The sequence below is a fragment of the Callospermophilus lateralis genome, chromosome 10 (genome assembly GCF_048772815.1).
Source record: "Callospermophilus lateralis isolate mCalLat2 chromosome 10, mCalLat2.hap1, whole genome shotgun sequence".
In the NCBI taxonomy this organism is placed as follows: domain Eukaryota; kingdom Metazoa; phylum Chordata; class Mammalia; order Rodentia; family Sciuridae; genus Callospermophilus; species Callospermophilus lateralis.
Genome location: NC_135314.1, coordinates 118,959,339 through 118,973,265, shown reverse-complemented (window position 1 = coordinate 118,973,265; position 13,927 = coordinate 118,959,339). Strand labels below are relative to the sequence as shown.

Genomic DNA, 13,927 nt, shown 5'->3' with positions numbered 1-13,927 from the left:
CCTTCCCATTAGTGGAGACTATCCTAATGCTGCATATCTTCATGACGACAGTTACAATTTTATACTTCATGTTTGTCTTCCCTATAACATTGTAATCCGGAGTGGCAATGCTTTTTTTTAAGTCCTTACTATTGGTTTTTTTTTTTTTTTTTTGTCCAAGCACATTAAAGATTTTCAGGTAATGCTATAGCCATGGCTGGTGCCACCTAATGGTGACAAAAGAGATTAATCTGTGATCCAATTTGTACAGTTGTGGGAATTCAATAAAGTTAGCATTCTTCCCCTGATGTTATCTAGGAATTAGCATTGCTGTTTTTATCTTTGAGGAAAATCATCCAAAAGATGTTGTATTCCTGGTTGTATCTAATCTTTTTTTGACTATGTTTCCATTTCAGCATATTCTGGAGAAGAACAGAGTAATCTCAAAAACTGTCCTGATGGAGTTCCTTTTGAACAGAAGGGTCCAGTTTATACTGCATGTCAGTTTCCTCTTGCCTTACTCCAAGATTGCAATGGTATAGGTGATCCTGATTTTGGCTATTCCACAGGAAAACCTTGTATTCTTGTAAAAATGAACAGAGTACGTACATAATTTACCTCTTCTGGGGCTTGTTTCTAAAATCCTTTGTTGAGAAGCTGACAGCTGTTTTTAGATCATTTGATTTGAGTTAATGCCTTCTTATTAAATGTTACCTCATTGGGGAGTAGTTTGCTTAAAAGGCCAGCAGTGATATTTATTGCTTTGAAAAATGTGTAGCAGGGCTGGCCACAGTGGTACATACCTGTAATCCCAGTAGCTCCAGAGGCTGAGGCAGGAGAATTCCAAGTTCAAAGCCAGCCTCAGCAACTTATCGAGGCCCTAAGTAATCTAGCGAGAGCCTGTCTCAAAATAAAAAGGGCTGGAGATGTGGTCCAGTGGTTAAGTGCCTCTGGGTTCAATCCCTGGTTTATTCATGGGTTATATTTAGCTTTTTATAAATATTTAATAGTAAAGGATAATTCTGTGTTATATGTGTATGTGATGAAATGGTGGAAATAGAAATAAAATCCCATGCAGGTGAGCTTCCTGGGATGTTGCAGTGGTAACAGCTTTTTGTTGTTAACAGAAATAGTGCCTGAACACAGTCAGTAGCAGAGTAAGGAGCCAATAACGTTCATTATGTGAGAGCAGTAATGGATTTAGGGTCATTGTTCCAAGGAAGCTGCTGCCCCTCTATAGTGAAGTGACCCTGATGCCTGGCTGCTCTTTAAATAGCATGCCACAGAGTTGCTCTGATAGAGCTGTATTTTGAGACCTTTCAAAGTCTCCCTTGAAGAGTGGATCATTCCTGGTCCTTTACTCACAAGATCCTAAGTTCACATATCACTGAAGTCACCATTGGTAAGAAAATTGCTGCCACCCTAGTAAAAATAAAACTTGAGTCTTCTGAAGTTGACAGTGCTAAATAAGATTTCCTGTGGGTAGAACCAGCGAGACCCTGAAGTGCCAGACTGGTCCTCTTGCAGCTTTGACACCTGCCCTTTGAGAGACCACAGACAATGACAGTTTCCAGTTTGTCCTGTAGAATTCTAGAGATCTTCTGAAAAATTGCCTGACAACATGGCAGATAGCCAGTAAATGATTAGTGAGACATTTCAACAAAAATTAAGGTTAACAAAATAAGCCAAAATAAGAAACTAGATGATCTGTTTGTAAGAGGAATTAAATTTATTATTATTATTATTATTTTTAATAGAGATGCCTTTTATAATCTTATCCTGCTGACAGTATCTTCCCAATGGAAGGTCAAAAGAAGGAGTCCCTGTCTGACAGGACCAACCTTCTGGCTTGTTTCCCTTAGGATGACCTTCCTGAACAATGGGAGTCTGAGACCACACTCACTTGAGGGGTTGTGGCTCTGCAGAACTTGACAGAAGAACAGTGGCAGACATAGAGATCTGTGTTAACATGTACATACCTAATATAGAAATTTTACTTGTATAATCCCAAAGTCATTGCCTGTGCAAGTCTACTTCTTGCTTTTGGTATTATTTTATATAGATTGCAAGAATGTTTGTTATTTGAGAGGAGTATTTGTATTTTAGAAGCATTGACATGTAAACTGCATATTTATTCAGAATGCCAAAAGGTCCTCTTACAAAATAGATGGATAAATACCTGTTACCATTCATATGGTTATAACTGACATAAATGAAGTAGCCTTGGTGCATAGTACCCAATTGTGCTAGGAGTGTCTTAAGGTAGATTCTTTCCTATGTGTGCCTTTGTGGAACCAGATAACTGAAATAAGGTGACACTTAGTGGGCATTATGACTTAATTTGTTTTCATAAAAGTTATTTGCTCATGCCCGGAATCCCAGCTACTCAGAAGGCTGAGTCAGGAGGATTGAAAGTTCAAGACCAGCCTGGGCAATTTAGAGAGACCTGACTCAAAATTTAAAAAGAAGGGAAGCTGGGGGTGTAGCTCTTAGGTAGAATACTTGCCTATTGTGTGCAAGTCTCTGGGTTCAGCACCACAAATTAACAGTTTATTCTGCATTTTCCAGAGTTTGTTTTATTTTTATTACCAGAGATTTAACCCTGGAGTGCTTTACTACTGATTTAAATCTCCAGCCCTTTTTATTATTTTGAGACAGGGCCTCGATAAGTTGCTGAGGCTGACTTTGAACTTGCAGTCCTCCTGCCTTAGTCTCCTGAGCTGCTGGAATTACAGGTGTATACCACCATGCTCAGCTGCAGTTCTTAATATTTATATTAAATGATTTGTTCAACTATATAATGAGATTTTAGGTTAGGTTTTCTGGGGGTTTTGTTTGTTTGTTTTCTTGTTTTAAGGTTAGCAAAGTACACAGCTGTGTTTTGGTTACCTCTTTGTTAATGGATGTATTTTCTAAATCTCTTCAGGATAGCAGTAAGATGGCTAATTGGCAAGATAATTATTATATTGGCAAGTTAATTTCAGTGCCCCCAAATCAAAGTAAAAGATAGATATAACTGGGTTTAATCCAGAATAGAGTCAATCTCAACTTCTTGGTCTCTCATCCCTGATCTCTGGTCCCCAGCCATAGAGGAGAAGGTTCCATTGCACATGTATGTGATGTTTACACTAATCATTGTTTCTTAACCTTAGATAATTGGATTAAAACCCGAAGGAGATCCAAGGATAGAATGTGTTCCAAAGGTTAGTATTTTTTTTTTAAATCTCAACTTTTAAGGCTCTGATGTTTCTTAAAATACTTTAGTATTTTAAGTAAAATCACTCGAGTGAGTTTAGCCATCTTTTTTCTTTCCTAAGTCCCCTCACTCTTCAGTAGCAGCTCTTCTTTCTCTTTCCTAGTGATGGTTCAGCGTGATGTTTTCTTTGTGTTTGGCCTCACACGTATACTGTTTCACCAGTTTTGAGGTTCACACTCTTTCATCTTAGAGTGTAACTGTAGTGTTATAATACTACTGTATCATGTTTTCTGTCTTGGTTTGTAAATTGGTGTGCCAAACCTCAGTGCCATCTGAGAGTTGAAAGGTGGTGCATTTTCCAGAAAGTAGAGGTATTGTTTTTCTCCCCATCCCTACATTATTTTCCAGACTGCTGTGCATTTTTCATTTCATAACTTCTTTTGTTTTCTCTCCATGCTGCAAATACATCTAAGACAAATATGTAAAAGATGGGTAAGAGTTCTGAGGAGAAACTGTTAATTTGTAAACTTAATTCTGTTATTATGCTAATAAATATTAGCGTTCAACCCCGATTGTTTTGTCAGAAGTGTTTTACCTAAATTGTTGCATTGAAATCACTTCTAAAGTTGTGGGAAAAAATTGTAATTCCTTCAATTCCAGGTGGTTTTCTTATTTGGGCACAAACTGCTTACTCATCTGTCAGAATCACTTGGGTCTATTGGGTTCCATCCCCATAGTTTCTGAATCAGTTGGTCTGGGGCACATGCTTGAGAACCCTGCTTTAGGGTATCATTTTAAATTTTTTGAGTATTTGATCACTATTTAGATTAGACTAATAAGCCAAGAAGTTTGTAGAAATCTACATTGAGTAGAAGTCTACATTGTGACTGTCAGCAAGTTACTTTACCTCCTTCTGCCACAGTTGCTTCTGTAGGAAACTTAGATAAAGAACCAGAATCTCGGCTGGGCGCTGTGGCACAACACCTGTAATCTCAGAGTCTCAGGAGCCTGAGGTAGGAGGATCTTGAGTTCAAAGCCAGCCTCAACAGTTTAGCAAGGCACTAAGCAACTCAGTTAGACCCTGTCCCTAAATAAAATAGAAAATAGGGCTTGGGATGTGGCTCAGTGGTTGAGTGCCTCTGAGTTTAATCCCCGATCCCCCCCTGCGACCCCCAAAGCCGTCAAAAAAAAAAAAAAAAAGCCAGAATCTCCTACTGAAGACCCTGGGTTCAGTCCCCAGCACCAAAAACAATTTAAAAAGCCAGAATTTCACTTAAAATTACATGCCACACATCTAAGCTGAGCTTTCTGAGATAAATTCTTGTAAAGATCTAGAGAGCATGTACTGTTATTTCTTAAGACAAAAGGCCATTATGGCTTTCTCAGGTAACTCTCCGATTCTCAGGATTTGCTTAACATCTTTCCGGTAGAAAGTTTCTGAGGTTTGGTACTGGGCCTCAGCAAGGTGGAAGTGCTAATTTTCTGCAGTGTACCTGTGCACAGGAGCTTTCGTCTTCACACGTGAACAGGCTCTGTACAAAAGCTTGGAATGGTGGGTCCATGAAGCCAATGTCACCTAAGAAGAAAACAGGCACCCAGGCCACAGGGGCAGAAGCTTTAAACTCTTCCCCAAGATTTTCATTTTGCAAGTCTTTGGCCATTATCAATAAGTTCATGTAAACCTGCCCTTAAGGCTTTAAAGGCATTTTTTTCCTTTGTATCTATTATGTACCTCTTTGCTTCTAGAATAGGTGGGAATCATGATATTGAATAAAATCTAGATCTAACAATTCAAATTTGCTTTGAAGAGATGTGGTTAAGTACATAAAATAATCAAAATAGTGGGGGTGTTTTTTGTTGTTTATAGAGTTTTATTTTTGTTTAAAAGAAAAAAAACAAAATTGGAAGAAATTCTTATAAAACTGTGACTCCTAGCCTAGCTCCATGAGAGCCAGGTGGAGCCCATGAATTTTAGAGGTGTGGCCACGTAGGACACCTGAAAGCATGTACAATATATTGTAACTAGTGTTTTCTGTTAGCATTGTCTATATCAAGTGTTCTTCAGTTTAAATCCTTAGTTGATGCACATATCTTTTTATGCAGTGCCTGTGTCTTTTATTTTGTGTTGTGTCCTTAAATTTGTCCTTTGCTATCTCCTGCTCTTTCCACGTGTTCTTGATGTGGATCATTAGACCTTGTCCTTCCTGGAAGGTGAGGCCATTACTCTTGCCTATGCTCTCTTGCTCCTCGTGCCTCTTGTTTGTGCTTTTCTTATTCTTGTCCCCTGACATGTGAGATGATATAAGCAGAGAGTAGAACTTCTTGTTTGATTCTTAGTTTTGCTATATTATTTCGTGTATACTTTCAAAAGTAAAAATTAATGAACAGGGTCTGTTGGCCCACGCCTGTAATCTCAACTACTCGGGAGACTGAGGCAGAAGGATCACAAGTGTGAGGCCAACCTGGGCAACTCACTGAGACACTGTTTCAAAAAATGCAAAAGGTGGGGATATGGCTTGGTGATAGAGCACCCCTGAGTTCAGTTCCCTGTACCATAAAAGGAAAGAAAAACGAAGAAGAATGTACAGTCTGGGAATGAGTGGTGAAGTGCGTGCTTAGCACGCACGAGGCCCTGGGTTCCATCCCAACACCACACAACATAGAATAGGTTTACTTATCTAAAATTCAAGTGTTTAGTAATGTTTAGGAAGCTTTTAAATGCCTGGAATACCAAGAGACTCAAATACTGAATGGTTTTCATGTGCTCAAAAATTAATTCATGGGAAATATGGATAAATTTCTGTCAGTGGTTTCACCTGGTTGTGGTCATTATGGTTACTAACCATAATTTCCTGTCCTGAGTGCTGCTTTCTAGATTGACAGCTTGCAGTGGCCACTGCTTTCCAGATAATATTTCCACAATGTTTTTATTCATCTCAGGAAAACTTGGTGCCAAACCTGGTGGTGTATTTCTATTGTCAGAGGCCAGAGAGCTAGCATTTGAACAGTTGGAGAGCAGATAAGATTTTACAGTAGAACATCTGTAAGTTAGAAGGGACCTGGTGAAAAGAGTGTAGGTTATGCAGGTCATTTTTGAAGAATCAGGATAGTCTGTGTCAAAGGGTTTTATTTTAGTTACTTCAAGTATCTTCTCAAAAATAGACATAATATAGTTGGAGTAACAATATAGTTCTCCATAGTGTTTCCAATTGATTCTGCTCTAACTATAAACACATTTTAAAATTCTTTTCGTGTCCTAAAATGGGTTTCTTTTGCTTTCAACTCTAGGATGGAAGCACAGCAATTGTAGAAACATATCCTAATCTTGGAGTTATAGACTTAAAGTATTTTCCATATTATGGGAAAAAACTGCATGTAAGTATTTAGAAGTTATTTATGTCATACTTACTCTTTTGGCAAATTGAACTATCCTGTCTGAGGTAGGTAGACACATGATCTATGAAATTTGTGCATCAGCGCTTTGGGCTTTTAAAGACAGGTGGTGAGGGCAAGTGAAGCGTCCCTGTCTACAGTTAAGAACACAAACCCAAGCAGACAAGTTAAAGGATGATTGTTTTCAAAATACCATTTTCTCTTTCATTATATGCTTATTCAGTATTAATATTAAATTCAGTAATAAATTTTCATTATATGCTTATTCAATATTCATATTTAGAGAAAGTAGAAGAGTACTAAAGAAATCAGAAAGCTCATTACAGGGCTTGAGTTGTGGCTCAGCGGTAGAGCGCTCACCTAGCACGAGCGAGGCCCTGTGTTCAATCCTCAGCACCACGTAAAAATAAAATAAAGGTATTGTGTCCAACTACAACTAAAAATATTAAAAAAAAAAAAAACTTCATTACACAGGTATAAAAATATTGTAGTACAGTTTTGTCCATATTTTTCTAGAAATATATATATGTTCATTTATAAAATTTGGACTGTGCTGTATATATATACTATTTATTTATCTATCTATCTATCTATTTATTTATTTATTTGCAGTGCTGGGGATTGAACCCAGGGCCCATGTCTATTAGATTAAAAGTACTCTGCCACTGAGCCAGTTTCCAACCCCTTTCATCTCTGTGTTTTGAAATTCCATCCTTGAAGTGGTTAAAATAATACATGGTACAGAGTTCCCAGATTTTAATATTTTTCCTCACTTACCTTAGCAGTCATCATTTTTTAAGTACATATATTTCCCCCATCTGAATCATTTGGGACTAAGTTTTTGCACTAAGTGCATCTTCAGCAGTCTGTGGTCTCCAAATCTGGACTAGTTCCCCAGTTCCTCTGTTTCATGTTCTTGTACTCCCAAGTGTATAAACCATTTTTGGTTTACTTTATGTTCCTTAGTTTGGGTTCATCAGTTTTTCCTGCCTCCCTTCCTCTCCGTCTTCTGGGCACTTTCGTCAGTAGGGCCTGAGAAGAAATGTGTTCTCAGAAGGTCACATCAGAAGGGACATGGTGTCGATTAATCCAATTGATAGTGATGTTAGCTCGTTTATTTTTTTAAGGTGGAGTCAGCAAGGTTTCTACACTGTCAAGTTATTTTTGCCTTTTCATCAATAAGTCACGTACCGGGTGTGCTCTGAGAGTCTATAAACTACTGTTTGGGCTAGAACTTTAGCATTTGTTGATTTTTGCCTTAGTCATTTATTAGTGGGATGGTTCCTAAAGCCAGGTTGTTCACTTTCATCTTTTTCCATTTGATAGTTGGCATTCTGCTGTACACAAGAGCCTTCCTTTCTCCAGTTATTTATTTCTAGCACAGTAGACTCATGGATTCTTCTTTAATTTAGGGTTTATAATCTATAATTATTACTATTTTGTTGTTAAAATTGTCCCAGATTTGGCTAGCAGAACGTCTTTAGACTGGCTCCTGTGTCCTTTTGACATGCTCCCATAATTCTCTGAGCACTTCCTTATATTCTGGCATCACAAGGTACTCCAGATTCATCTTGCACACTTTTCCTGCCCCAGCCCGGGAATCAGCCCTGGTTCCTTTTAGGAAGAATAGTCTTTAAAAACCATAATGAAGCTAAAATAACCAGGAGTATGTTTGCACCAAGTTGCACAGTGACTTAAAGTAAGGCTCTGTATACTTACTATACTACATATAGGATATAGACCTAAGTAAAATCAGGTAGATCTTATGACTGTTTACCAAACATAACATAAGAGACCATAGTGAACACATATCTTAAGTTGATTTTTACTTCCTGGGGCAGCATTATAATGAGCTTTTAAATCCTAGTGTTGCCTCTGCTGCCTTTTGGACCAGTGTATATCACACACACAGAGCAGTCAAAAAAGTTGTCATAAAAAATACATTTTTTAAAAAAATGTTTTTTTAGATGTAGATGGACACAATACCTTTATTTTTATTTATTTTTATGTGGTGCTGAGGATCGAACCCAGTGCCTCATACACACTAGGCAAATGCTCTACCACTGAGCTATAACCTCAGCCCATAAAAATACAAATTTTAAAGTTTCATATTATAGAAGTATATTATTGTATTTCTAACCCAAAATAAAAATTTAGAAATTTTTAAAATAAAAAAGACCCTCCCACATGTGGAGGTAGTAGAAGCCTTCTATTAACCCTTGAATGAAAAGGTATATTCAAACCAAGATTATAGAATGTTTAAACAATATACCATCTATGGAATTACCATCTATGGAATACACTCAAAGCAGTACTCAGGAAAATTCATAGTCTTCAACACTTCGTTTTTAAAAAAGTAAATAAGGCAAAGAACATGACAGGTCTAGTTAATATATTAAAAATTTTAAAAATTTGCAGAGTAATCAGTTCCTAACAAAGTATAGATGAAGTTACTATGGAATTTGAATTCATCTATTTTCCTTTATTTGCCAGGTGGGATATCTGCAGCCATTAGTTGCTGTCCAGGTCATCTTTGGATCTAATAGTACCAGGAATGAAGTAACAGTTGAGTGCAAAATTGATGGATCACCCAACCTAAAAAACCAGAATGATCGTGACAAGTTTTTGGGACGAGTTGTGTTCAAAATTATAGCACGTGCATAGTATGTGTAGGATGTCTCCACAGAATAAATGTTGTGTTGTCTGTCTTCATTTTGCATCAGCTGGACCTGCCATTCTAGAATTAAGAGACCACCTTGGAGAAGGTGTGTGGTACATGACACTGGGGTGACATCATAACGTGCTTCCAGATCATAGTGTTCAGTGTCCTCTGAAGTAACTGCCTGTTGCCTCTGCTGCCCTTTGAACCAGTCCATTCGCCTGATAGGGACCAGTGAACACCTGATTCTGAACACGTAGAATGGGGTCTTGCCCTCTTTTTATGTGGTTTAATTGCCAAGTGTCTAAAGCTTAATGTGCTGTGCTATGTAAATATTTTATGGATTTAACACTGGTTAACTGTCATATTTTGATGCCAACAAAGTTTTAGGGATAAAATGGTACCTGGCCAACATCAAGTGACTTTATAGCTGCAAGCAGTGTGTGTGGAGAAGTTCTGTATGTGAGGAGGAAAAAAAGAAAATAAAAGTGGATCTAAAAGTGTTATCTTGGATTTTTTTGTAAAATTATTTTTTACATTCTGAACTAGTCTGTGGATCTTTTGATTAAGAACACAAATGTTTTGTTGTAAACCATGCTTAAAAATATATATATGGGATTGTTTTAGTGATGGATAAGTCTCCTGAAGTGGATGTATTTCAGTCATAGAAGACATAGTGTCTTTAGGTTAGCCAGGGTTAATATGAAGCTAATTTTTTATGAAATTAAATTCATAAGACTTAAATTGTACAATAATTTGTGAAATATCTTATTATTACTTTTATTTAGCAGACTGTGGACTCCAATAAAAGATATAAATTGTGGAATATAAAAACTTGGAACTTATTTGCAGCTTGAAACCAAGTTAAGTTTTTTATGGCACGTTGTTGGTTAGTGTCAGAGGCGTTTCCTCTGCTGCTTTAGGTGTGTTCTTGGTAGGACTGTCATAATTTGAGCTACTTTCTTCTCTGGAGAAAGATGTGCTTCCCACATAATCTGTGGATTTTTTTAAAAAAGCCCTGTTCCTATTTTTACTTTGTTCCTGCTTAAAACAAAACAAAAACAAACCAGAGTGTATTTCCTGAAGTTTTCTGTGTTGCTACAGTTGAGACCATCAGGACAGCCCAGCTGGCTCAGGAGTGGCAGTGTGGAAATGCCGTGGGGGCACAGGGTGGCTGGGCCTGACCAGATGGGCCTCTGTGGCCTAGTGGCCTTTCTGCTGGTTGCCCAGTCAGGTCACAGTGGCAGTGCCTTTTACTTCAGAATTCTTTGCAACTGAAGAAAACGATTCTTGGAGTCTTTCGTTGTGCTGTTACCAGGCTGTGCAGCAGAGTGCCGTGGTCTGCAGTAAGGCACCACTGCCACTGGCCTAGTGTGACAGGTGCTCAACAGCTGTCCACTTGGCTCCCATGCACTACATGTTACTGATTAAATTTGTACTTTTGGATTTTTGAGATATGATGTAGATAAAATTTGTTTTAATGAGATTAGACAAAAGCAGACTAGATTCCTAACATGAAAGGAGGATAGAGATGCCATCCAAAATGGAGCAGTGAGTTTTAAAGAGAAATAAATGTTATAAAATCTGGGCTGGGGATGTAGCTCAGTTGGTAGAGTGCCTGCCTCACATGCATAAGGCCCTGGGTTCAATCCCCAGCACCACAAAAACAAAAAAGTTCCAAAATCATCTTATTAGTGCCTCCCTGTTTTAGTAGTTTGGACATGGCTTGTCCCCTGGCTGCTATGTGACCTCAGGTACCCTCCCCAACTCTTAGTGGCCCAGTTTTCTTCAGTCAGTGAAATTAGGGGCATTACGTACTATTTGTCACAGTCCTGTGTGCCAGGGGATGACAGGCCAGACTTTTGGAGCATATGGAGATGAAACAAGTTGGTCTCAAGAGACTTTAGAGGAGGAGGGAACAGAGACCCGGGATGTGCTCTGCTGACAGTAACGTGATATGGAAGGGGCCATGGAGGTGGGGTAGGACTAGATCATTCCTAATATCCTTTAAAAATTCCTTTCAGTATAAGGTCCCAGGAGACCAGAAGTGTTCTGTGGGTGGGGAGGGTAAGCCAGGAGCTGGGCCTGAGGGATGGATTAAGGGTTGGACTAGACGCCTATGTGTTGGCACCTGCCAGCCTCAGCAATTTAGTGAGGCCTTTAAACTACTTAGTAAGACCATGTCTTAAAATAGGGGGCTGTGGCTGTGGCTCAGTGGCAGAGCACCTGCCTTGTACATGTGAAGCACTGGGTTTGATCCTCAGCACCACATAAAGATAAATAAAAGATATTTTTTTAAAAAAAACCCTAAATGATCTGGGTTTATTAAAAAAATAAATAAAAAGGGCTTGGGATGTGTCCCAGTGGTTAAGTGCCTCTGTGTTCACTCCCTGGTAAAAGAAAGGACTGAGACTAGGAATGGGGGTTTCCTAGGTCAGCTGGAGTCTGCATTTGGACAGCATTTCTGCTGCATTTCAGGTTTCCTCCAAACTTTAGGACTCCTTCCTCACTCCGCTACCTGATGTCTCAGTGGCATGCAGATTCCAGCCTGAGCACCCAGCAGCTTCCTCCTCTGTGCAGTGCTGCTCCCTCAGACCACAACCTGAACAAGAGCAGACGGCCTGACGGAAACCAGCTTTTGCATCCTTGGCGATTGAGCGTAGCACTAGTTTGATGCAGTGGACAGAGAAGATTCAGTGTCGGTTACTTTGGCTGATAGGGTATTTAAAACCAGTAAGTGTGTTATATTCCTTGCCAAAGGAAAATGGTGGCCTGCTTTTCTTAGATCTCTAAGCTGTTTCACCTTGGACTCTACTTAGGTAAAGTCTGAGTATTTCATTTTGGTCACTTGTAGACACACAACTATATTATTCTGTCTGTCCCTCTGAACATCCCAGGCTGTCAGCCCCTTCCTGTGTCAGTGTCTCTTAGTGGAGTTTTCTGTAGACTAGCACATGCTGCTCAAGCTCTGCTGTACTTTGGTAATGTCCCCACACATACCATGGTGAGCTAAGATGCACCAGTCTGCCTCCTGTGAGCTCTTGAGTGTAGGATTGCTGTCACCGATGTTGCAGCCTGTGATGAGGACCCAGATTCTAGTCTGCTAGGAGACATCACGTTCAGATGGACGAGGTAGAATGGGCTTGAAATCCCCACTTGTGATTGCTTAGAAATCTTCAGCATATTGCTTAACTTTTCAACTGCAGTTATCTGCCAAATGAGGTTAATACCAACCTTCAGGGTTGTACGAATCTGCATGAAATGCAGATATAGTAGATGTTCAATAAAGGCCAGTTTCAGTGCTACCTCTGTTTTTGAGTTTTTCTGATTTTTCAGGAATGTCTATAGTCCTACTGTTGGGTGTGAGCAGTTTTCTGTCACCCCCAAGTGAGGGCAGTAGTGGAAAAGGGTACAGGTTGAAATCTCTCTATGAATCGCTCTGTGTAAGTGGAGGTCATGTCTACATGAATTTTAAACAGTCCATATGGAATTTTTCTTTTCGTTTGGCTTCCCTTGCTTCAGTAAAGTCAAATTGGAGTTTAATTAAAACTGAATAGTGTGTGCTAAGTGGACTCAACGTTTTTAGATCCATTAGTTCCCACACTAAGGAGAAGTATTGTCTTTGAAATTATATTTGGTCCCAGAGTTTTCACACGCTCCTGAATGAGGAGACTGCTGCAGAAGGGGGCTCTGTGTTCACAGGGCTTAACCTTGAACCCAGAGGTGCTTCACCACTGAGCCACATCCCCAGCCTTTTTTATTTCAAGATGGTCTCCCTGAGTTGCTTGGAGCGTCACTAAGTTGCTGAGGCTGGCTTTGAGTTTGCAGTCCTTCTGCCTCAGCCTCCCGAGCTGCTGGGATTACAGTCGTGCACCACTGCACATTGCGGTGGCTGAGTTTTGAACAAAACATTTTCTCATGTTCCAGTGACTGTTGTACTTCAATGAAGCCTTTTTATGAGAACTACAGCATCATGTTTCAGCTCTCAGAACATTGTACAGATGGTTTTTTGGATCTGCTGTCAGTGAACTGTAGCACAGTTTTTGACCATTATCATAAAAGGTAGGATTTGTCCATCAAGGGTGGACTGCGTTTTAAAAATTAACCAGACGTCACTCAGCATTAAGACTGGTGACGGCTGGGACTTTAAGCATGGAGAACACGGCACATGAGTTGATACAGGGTTGTGCGTCTCCTGAATCTGTCTTTTAAGATTACATGTGGGTTCTGAGCCTTTGTAAGAACAAATTGCATCTGACTGGCCACCCACCAGCTGGTGACAGGCCAGCTTGGGTTTGGAGACTGGGCCCTTCTGTCCACTCAAGTACAACTTGCTGGGATTGGAAGATCAGCAGTGCTGCTGTCTGGCACCTGCCTCAGCAAGATGGTGCTGAGAATCCCAGGAGGTTGAGACGCTGGCCTTGGAACTGGAGTGGGACTGGGGCTCCAGGTTTCCTGCCCTGCAGGTCACAGTTGAGGTGGCCCTGGTGGAGGCACAGCCAGGGTGAGCTTCAGATTGGCCTTGTTCCTGTGGTTCTCCCTGGGGGTGGGGCTGGGGCTTGGCTGAGAGCAACTGGGATTGGTGCACCAAGGGCTGTGGTTTCCTGCAGAAGTCTGTGTGCCCTGAGATAAGGGCTGGGTGGGGGGATTTGGGATGTCCTGAGAGATGCTCTATGGCAGGGTGGAAGGTGTCAGTGGCC

The 13,927-nt window shown here is 39.9% G+C and overlaps 1 protein-coding gene and 1 non-coding gene across 7 annotated transcripts in view; both read left to right on the top strand.

The window, feature by feature from the left end:
• The window catches only part of Atp1b3 (ATPase Na+/K+ transporting subunit beta 3), a 36,688-nt gene extending 27,016 nt beyond the window's left edge, over positions 1-9,672 (top strand). For all 6 annotated transcript variants that reach the window (XM_076868126.1, XM_076868133.2, XM_076868131.2 and 3 more), the window contains 4 exons: positions 396-580; positions 3,132-3,182; positions 6,464-6,550; positions 9,062-9,672. In XM_076868126.1, coding sequence (XP_076724241.1) covers positions 396-580; positions 3,132-3,182; positions 6,464-6,550; positions 9,062-9,232 — 494 coding nt within the window. In that variant the 3' untranslated portion in view covers positions 9,233-9,672. The remainder of the gene's footprint in view (positions 1-395; positions 581-3,131; positions 3,183-6,463; positions 6,551-9,061) is intronic.
• Positions 9,673-10,817: 1,145 nt separating this feature from the next.
• Positions 10,818-10,891, top strand: Trnav-cac (transfer RNA valine (anticodon CAC)). The gene has a single exon. It is a non-coding gene; the product is annotated as a tRNA-Val (tRNA).
• Positions 10,892-13,927: the final 3,036 nt, after the last annotated feature.